At 41.7% G+C, this 8,821-nt stretch overlaps 1 protein-coding gene across 2 annotated transcripts in view; it reads left to right on the forward strand.

Moving 5' to 3' along the window:
- Window positions 1-8,480, forward strand: part of LOC105702752 (transcription cofactor vestigial-like protein 4) — a 50,441-nt gene extending 41,961 nt beyond the window's left edge. The window contains exons 1-4 of one of the 2 annotated variants that reach the window (XM_012430570.2): window positions 749-904; window positions 5,883-6,044; window positions 6,336-6,527; window positions 7,386-8,480. In XM_012430570.2, coding sequence (XP_012285993.1) covers window positions 823-904; window positions 5,883-6,044; window positions 6,336-6,527; window positions 7,386-7,465 — 516 coding nt within the window. In that variant the 5' untranslated portion in view covers window positions 749-822 and the 3' untranslated portion in view covers window positions 7,466-8,480. Of the gene's footprint in view, window positions 1-748; window positions 905-5,882; window positions 6,045-6,335; window positions 6,528-7,385 lie in introns of those variants that run through there. The other variant, XM_012430571.1, reaches the window with a different exon arrangement.
- The last annotated feature ends 341 nt before the right edge of the window (window positions 8,481-8,821 follow it).

Consider the following 8,821-nt stretch of genomic DNA (forward strand, 5'->3'; position numbering starts at 1 on the left):
GTGGGTCTTGGGCGACGAAAATAGTATCGAGGGAAAAGAAAGGGATCGAATTCTCGGATTTTATGGAGAGAGGTGAGCCTGCGAGCGGAGTCTTCGCGTGGTTGGGATTCCGAGGTTCTGCACGTCCACCTTGGGCTATCTCTCCATCAACGGAGCCGAAGAGTTGCGGTTGCCTCGGTCGACTCTGCGGGTGCTTTCGCCGTGTAACGTAAACTTTGCCGGCGTAAATAATATTTCGGGAGGAAGATTAAGAAACTCGGTAGAGTTTCCCTCGAAATATGTACATATTTATATAGAGGCGGGAAATTTAAATACCGAAAATTTGTGGGGGAGAAAGCTACCGAGTCTCGGTAGGGAGTGGAACCTCGGCGTACTTGGTCGGCCTGCTAAGAAGAAACTTAATGCTGAAATCTTGAGAAAAGATACGGCTTCGATTTCGTCGAGTTGAGACCTCGGAGTTCTTGCACCTCCACCGTGTACCATTTCTGCATCCTCGACCCTGGGGGATATCCAGGGACCGGGTCCATTGTCGATCGCTTCTAGGGATTCAATGATCATTAAACGCAGATCTAGAAGCTGGAAATAAGTTGAAAAAAAAGGAAAACTCCGTACTGCAATTTCGGGGTAGTAGGGTTCTGTCTTATCTTGGCAGAGGGGAGATTTTGCGGTTTCGCCGCTGTGCCTTGATTACGTATGGACGGGGTGATTTAGGAAGCGGAGACTTCTGTGAACGTTTGGACGGGTCCCTCTTATCGCGGGTCAGAGGCAAAGCGTGGTCGGCAAAGTGGAGTCGAGGTTGGTTCCCCGAGTCGAGGACGCGAGATGGAGGTCTCTTCCAGGAGAAAATGTCTTTGGCAACCTTGGCTGGGCATCGTCGACGTCCGCTCGTCCTGCAAGTCGAGAGGTACGTAAAGATCGGCTGGAGGACCTTATCACTGTTTTGGAAAACAGCTAATAAGCTGCCTTCGACTTGCTGAAGCGTCTTCTTCTATATTTAGCCAAGGATCATCCGTAAAGATCAATGTTTCTCGATTTATATCCGTTGGAACAAAATTTCGGTCTCACCGAAACAGAATTTCTCTGGAAGAGCATCGTGGTTCTATTAAGGGGTTACACCACTTTGACCCATCCAAAAATTACGGTTTTTCGAGAATTTTTTTTTAAGAATTAAAACCTTTTTATCCAAATTAAAGTACAGTAAGGTATCGTACTACTATTAAACCAAAAAAATGCTTACTTTTGTATTTTTCTTGTTTACAAAAATGGCGGCTTGAAAGGCGATTTACTGGAGCGCTGCGAAAATCGATGATCGTGCGGTGGGCACGATAACTCAGTCCAGGTTTAAGTTAGAACAATAAACGAAAAAGAATTAGTTTCTGTAGCCGAAAAACTAACGAAATACGTAGCCGTTTTCAAAAATATGCATTTTTCACAAAATGGCATCGATTCGAAAGGAAAGATACGTATTTTGCCCTAAATTTCGTTAATTAATGTTGCATAAAAAACGCGAATATCAATACATTGAAAAAACCATACGTATTTCGCTAGATAAACATATCACGAATAAAATAAAAAAAGAATCAAGATGATTGATTGAAAATTGGCGGAGCTAGAGTGCCCACCGATTTTTAAAATGCAGTTTTAAGAAAAACGCGTTTACATCTATACACCTGCCCACCGCACGATCACCGATTTTCGCAGTGAGCGAGTTTAATAGTAGTATAATACCTTACTGTAACCCAATTGGATAAAAACGTTTTAACTCTTAAAAAAAAATTCTTGAAAAAACCGTAACTTGTGAGTGCGTCAAAGTGGTGTAACCCCTTAAAAAACTCGGTAGAGTTTTACGCCAAATGTATATATAGAGGCACGAAACTCTGACCTACCCATTATCTGCGATGATTATCTGCAAAGATCAATGTTTCTCGATTTTTTTCCGTTGGAACAAAATTTTCGACTCATTGAAATGGAATTTCTCTCGGAGAGCTTCGTGGTTCTATTAAGAAACTCTGACCCAGCCATTTTCTGCGATGATTATCTGTAAAGATCAATGTTTCTCGATTTACTTCCGTTGGAACAAAATTTTCGACTCACCGAAACAGAATTTCTCTGGAAGAGCATCGTGGTTCTATTAAGAAACTCGGTAGAGTTTTGCGCCAAATGTATATATAGAGGCGCGAAACTCTAACCTACCCATTATCTGCGATGATTATCTGCAAAGATCAATGTTTCTCGATTTATGTCATTTTCTGAACCTCTTGAATGAGGAATGTCAACTGAACCCAAGTTATCGAGATTGAACAACTTTTCTGCGTTTTTTGAGCTATAAAGGAAACCGATTGGTACATTTAATACAGAGATATGCAATTTTAATTATGTCACTTCGCTTGGGTTGCTTGACATTTTTCCGATCATGGTAATATGAAGGGTCTATGGTTTATGAAACTTTTCCCCGAACTGGGTGTATCGATTGAAATGATACCTCGTGATTATGGAAGCCCCGTGGAAGGTCCTGACCTCCCATAAAATATCTTTTTTAACTGGGTTGAGTTAAAAAATTTTGTTGAAAAATCCAAATTTTGAATGTGTCAGGGCAATTCTTAGATGATCAGGAGCGATGTGTCCAAGTTTCGGATAGTTTGGTCTAATACCTTTAAAAAAAAGTGTTATATTCGAATTGACTGGTTTGAAGGGGGTTTCACTTCACCTTAACCTTTTCGCTACGGCGGATCGGCTCGTAGAAGCGCTGCCTCGGTAGAGGGCAATCCCATCGAAGACGCCCTTAAATTTCACTGCCGAGAGAACGTATCTTTTAACGTCTAGGGACGTGTGAGGTCAATTATTAACGCTTTACTTAAATTGCAAGAAAACTAATGCATAACGGATAAAAGATAAGTTTATTTATAATGCAACTAGAAAATGTAATTTAATTACGTAATTTTGTATGAAATGTTTCAAAGCACGGGTATACCCAAAGTCCTACGTCACATGTCTTACATTGGTAATGCGTTTGTCGTTGCACGCCATTTTTAATACAAACGATACCCTTTCTCAATCCACTTTTTCGTTTTGTTTCCGCGTTAGGGTAAATCGCCGGGAAGGGTATACCAGTAAGCCTAAAAGGATGTTTATCCGCAGATCTAGGAGCGCTTTGTCTCCAATCGTCTTTATGGTATTTCAGTAATATTTGTCTGATTAATTCAAGATGATAAACAGCTATACAAGTACCTTGGGGTGTTTTGTATCTATATAAATAATAAGAATCCAAACGGCAATATCTAACAAATGAAAAAAATACTTCTTACCGAGCGTCAGGCGTTGGGTGACTATAGTCACCGTTAGTAGCGAAAGGGTTAAAAGAAAGGGTCTTATTCGAATCGACTGATTTGAGAGAGGTTTCACTTCACCTTAACCGAAACGAAGACCCAAGACGTGAACCCTCTTTCTCTGTAAACATCTTGAGCCGATTTGGTTGGATCGATTATCTATCACCTGGTAGACTCGATTCGATCCAATATCCTTAACCCTTTCGTTACCTTGGACGAGTTATCTCGCGACCCAATACTGGCCGATTAACCCTTTGCGGTCGTATGTCTACTCTAAGCCACCAAAATTCTCTTGATCTTGGGAAAATGCGACCGCAAAGGGTTAACGCTTTTGACGAGATATCTCGCGACCCGATACTGGCCGATCAACGCTTTTGACGAGATATCTCGCGACCCNCGTAAACCCTCTTTCTCTGTAAACATCTTGAATCGACTTGGTTAGATCGATTATCTATCACCTGGTAGACTCGGTTCGATCCAATACCCTTAAATGAAAGTGTCTTATTCAAAACGACTGATTTGAGAGGGATTTCATTTCACCTTAACCGAAATGAAGACCCACGACGTGAACCCTCCTTCTCTGTAAACATCTTGAGCCGACTCGGTTGGATCGATTATCTATCACCTGGTACGCTCCTTTCGATCCTTTTTCGAGGTTCGAGCCAGAGAGTGACTCGCGCCCGCAAATGTTTATCCAGGCCGAAGGTAAGGAGCCTTAGGCCGTGTAAACGCTTCGTTTAATTGCGCTCGGCGTGATTTTTGCGCCCCTACTCTGAAATTCCGTAGCGGCCTTACGGCGAGTTAAAAAGTTAATTGAGACTCGCGCGACTCGCTACCTTCCATCCTCCTTCGGTCCATTCATCCTTCCAGGTCCCCTCGTCCTTTTCTAAACCTGTTTGCCTCCTCTGACCATCCTCTCACGGCTATTAGGCACTTCCTGCCCCGTCCTGGGAACCGGGAACCGACTTGTTCCATCTCACCCCTCTTCGGTTCCTCCTTAGCAGGGTTGTCGTTTGGCCGAACGCGTTTCTTTTCTTTTCCTTTTTTTTTTTTTCCAAATGAGTATTATATGGATTTTATTCCAGCCCTCCGCGGTTTATCATCGACGGGGCAGTCACTTAACGTGATTGAAATTTTGTTAAATAGATTTTAATCGTATTCTATCTTAGACTTAAGTTCCTTAAGGTGATATGAAAGGGTCATTCTATATGCATAAAGCGTTAAAATATTAATAAAACTTTTCTCCAAACTGGGTGCACCTAGTCATTTGAAACTTCAGCACGTTATTATGGAGGCCCTACGAAAGAACGTGATGTTCGTGAAATTTCATTTTTCGCAAAAAGAAAAGGGATCTTGGTTTTAGTCTAGAATAAATAGAAAAAACATGTTTTTTTTATTAAATTTCATGCATCGCGTCTTTACGGCCTTCATAATCACGTGCTGAAGTTTCAAATGATTCGGTGTACTCAGTTTGGAATTTTAGAAAATATTTTCACATTTTGATATATGGTATTATCCTTTCATATCACCTTAAATGGGGATTTTCGGCAGCCTGTATTAATCTTTAACGCTCCAAGTGTGCCTCTCAAGCACTACCGATATACGGCGTTCTACTCCAAGTGTGCCTCTCAAGCACCACCGATTAAGGTGAAGTGAAACACGTCGAGGAACTTGATCGACATCGATAAAGAAGATTTTTCTAAATGCCTACGGTGCCGACGTTCGTTTTTCTATTGACAGCTGTGTCGAATTATATTGGGTATTGCACCAAATGGCATACTCCACCTGTCGTTTTCGTACAATAATTATAAAGAAATCGAAGTAAAACTCCAAAAATCGTCTGGATTCATGCTTCCTGGGGCTCTAATTGACTGCAGAGGGACTCCCTGCGCTATCTGCAATTTTCAGGTCAATTAAAGTTTTACTCCGAGTCCTCGTATTCCCATCGTTTTAGCATAGAAGCGCATACAACACTTTTTTTGCCTTTATCCCGTTCGAATGAGAGTTTATCGACTACCAGAGTGTTCTAAATTGTCGTAAAATTGTCCAGGCACTTTCGATTCTCATAACAGAGCCCTCGATAATTGTATATTGATCGAAATATAAGAGCTCGACGCCATTTTGGTTCTGGTCTGGGCCAAGTTAAAAAATTCTGTTAACAAATCCAAATTTTCAATGTGTCAGGACAATTCTTAGATGATCAGGAGTGATGTGTCAAAGTTTCGGACAGTTTGGTCCAATACCTTTAAAAAAAGAAGTGTTGTATTCGAATCGACTGATTTGAAGGAGGTTTCACTTCACCTTAAATCGAAGTATGATGAGAATAAGTTGGAGTTGCCGGTCGATATTTACAATTAAAAGTCGGAGCGTTAAGGGTTAACTCATCTTCAAGTGACAATGAAATATTGGGTTGGCAACTAAGTGATTGGGGATTTTTTAATAGCATCTATCAACAAAATCCGCAATTATTTAGTTACCAACCCAATAGATTTTCTACTTACTGTGAGTTTGAACGCCAATTGGAGGTATTATTTTTTCCCTTTCTTCGGTTTACAGAAGAGAGGCCAAAGGCGACGAGTTTGCACCGAAAGCCGAGCAGCGCGTGGCGCAAGGAACGCAGGAGGGATCCTATCCAAAGCGAGGCCCTCGACATGTCTGCGGCCAGAGTGCACCATCACAATCGGCCCAGCGTAATCGTGCCTACGACACCCCAAACAGGTACAACTTTACAACATTACAACTTTATTTGGTATTCGCCGTCTCTTTTTTTTCCAACCTACGTTGACCCTGATGCTAAAAACAGAAAGGCGATAACTTAATTCTATAGATACTGTGCTGTATTTGAAATCTGCAGACGCGTTCTTCTTTACCGATAGAGAGCATTTCGCCCCTTTGAAGGCAGAAAGCTGGTGAGCCGTGCCTCATTTTCGACAATGGCGGGAAACATCTCCCCGCTCATCTCTGATTATTATTATTAGCATGTTTAACAAAGATGATTGATTTCTCCAGGTGCCACGGTGGAAGATACCGCAGAGCCGCCCGTAGCGACATCCACGGCGGGTCCGAGAACTGGAATGAGGAGTTCGGGCGTTGTGAGCGATCCTGCGATAGATGAGCACTTCAAAAGATCACTCGGCCTCGAGGAGTACGCGGCCGTTTTCAATGCAACGTCCTCCACTGACAAGGAGACTGGCCTCAGTGGTGAATATTTTTATGCTGTAACAACAATGGCTTCTTTCGTTTTTCAAGTATAACGGCAATGGATGCATAACGGACTGATCGCATACCGAAATAGATCCTTTAAATTGAGTTTTTCTTGCTTTCGTTCATACTAATGAAACGATGATATTTAAAAAGTAGTTCTATTGCCTAGTAAATATTAACTGGTTCAGTTGTCTCTGAGTACTTAAGGTGATATGAAAGAGTCTTTGTATATAGAACGTAAAAATATTTATAAAATTATTCTCCAAACTGGATGCACTGAATTGATGGAAACTGCTGCGTGCAATTACGGAGGCCTTAAGGAAGAACGTTGTGCTTATAAAATTTCAATTCTGATAAAAGAATTTTTTTTATTTAGCCCAGACTAGAACCAAGAATACATATTTCTTTCTTTCTAAGTGAAATTTCATGAGCACCGTGTCCTTCCTTAGAACCTTCATAATCACGTGCTGAAGTTTCAAATTATTCAATGCCCCTATTTTGGAAAAAAGGTTTTATAAACGCTTCAATATTTGATATGTATAGAATGACCCTTTCATATCATCTTAAACTTACGTAAATTGCTGACCAAAGAACATAAAATGAGAGGTTAAATTAATACTAATCACGAACGCAAGGAGCAACGGTATTTATGTACTTTGTCATTTGTTGGAGCGAAGTCTCGATGAAGGATACGTAATAATGATATGGAAGTGGAAGATAATATCGATGCAAATGGTAAATGGCAAATCGGTTTGCTGCGAAGAGATTATTTGAAACTTGCTTCGTAACTTTGCTTAAGAACTAAAAAGGGTTTATCTTAACGATCTGTTTTCTGTTTGCAATTCAAACGAGAAGTCGACGACCACTTTGCCAAGGCACTCGGAGAAACATGGACGAGGCTGCAGGCCACCGGTCGGACCAAGGACTCGACATAACCTCCACTGGGTGCAGTCTCATCGTTGTCAACACAGCCTATGTTGGTTCTCGCTACGATTGCACGGTCCACTCGATGTTTTCTTACTCCGTAAAATGTCTACGCTTACGTTCCGAGTGGCGCTGTTCCAGTACTCGCTAATTTAGGTTAACCGGCGTTAAAAAGTTAGGTTAGGCGAGGTCGGATCGTGGTGCGCCGAGGCGCGCGACATCTCCGGATACATTATGCTTAGGACACCACCGATTCCGTTGCCCGAGGTGAACAGTGCTCTCTTTATCCCTCTACGGTGTATCTCTAACTCGTTTTACTTCGGAAGCACGTCTTGACATTGAATCGTATACGTAATGCTCCTATACAGCCAAGTGTTCCACACTTACACGCACCGAAAAAGAAACGAGGAAGCCAAGCGATTATTAATCTTAACAATCATACGCGTTAACACGGAAGCTGGACAATTATACCACAAAAGACACGCACACCTCGTGTATCTGGATATCTGAAAAGTGTACTGGGGGCTCAACGAAAGGATAATCCCTGCGCATGCGCAGAAAGGACTCGGAACATGCGGTCTGTTTCTTTCTCTTCACTACGGAGCTTCCTTCGTTCCCATACTGGTGCGCTAATTTAGGAGTGTTACGTACATGCATTGATTTGATATTTATTTTGGCCTTCCTCGTCTTGAGAGGAGGAGTCGCTCGCCCTGAAGACGTTCCTCTGGGGCTCAACCACTTGCGAGCTCCTGACGTTAGGACGAATCTCCCAATGGGCTCTCGACGTTGTAAATAGTTCTACCTTGACGTGTACGCCGTTTCTACAGTCACTACCGTAGTTCAAGTCACGCGGAGATGGGCGGTTATTTATTACTACATTTCTACTTCCTCGCAACACCTGCAAGTTATACATATATATATTGTAATTAGTTGTAACGGAGAGTTTATATAGTTAAATACTAGAGTAATCTATGAGCGATGATATTGCACAATTACGCAAATAAACGAGAGTTCGTATCGCTGCTACTCGAGTTGTATGCTCCATGTACTGACGTTCATTCTGAGGTTTTAATTCTTTCGGACTGTAATACCGATCGGTTTCGTTCATAGCTTAAAAAAAGCAGAAAAATCGTCCAATCTCGATGACACGGCCGAAGTTGACATTACTCATTCAAGAGGTTCAGTAAACGACATTCATTGTCCAGTTTGAGGAGCCAGGCTAAACATCGCAGGTAATGACGAGGTCTGAGTTTCTCAATTAGCTCTTCTTTTTTAACTTTTTCACGTTAGAAGTATTTCACGTACCGATTTGTATTCATATTGTGATTTCCACCAGGTCAAGGTATCATCTAAAAAGTGAAAATGGC

Source organism: Orussus abietinus, unplaced genomic scaffold (assembly GCF_000612105.2).
Source record: "Orussus abietinus isolate OABI.00-Male unplaced genomic scaffold, Oabi_2.0 scaffold446, whole genome shotgun sequence".
NCBI classification, from domain to species: domain Eukaryota; kingdom Metazoa; phylum Arthropoda; class Insecta; order Hymenoptera; family Orussidae; genus Orussus; species Orussus abietinus.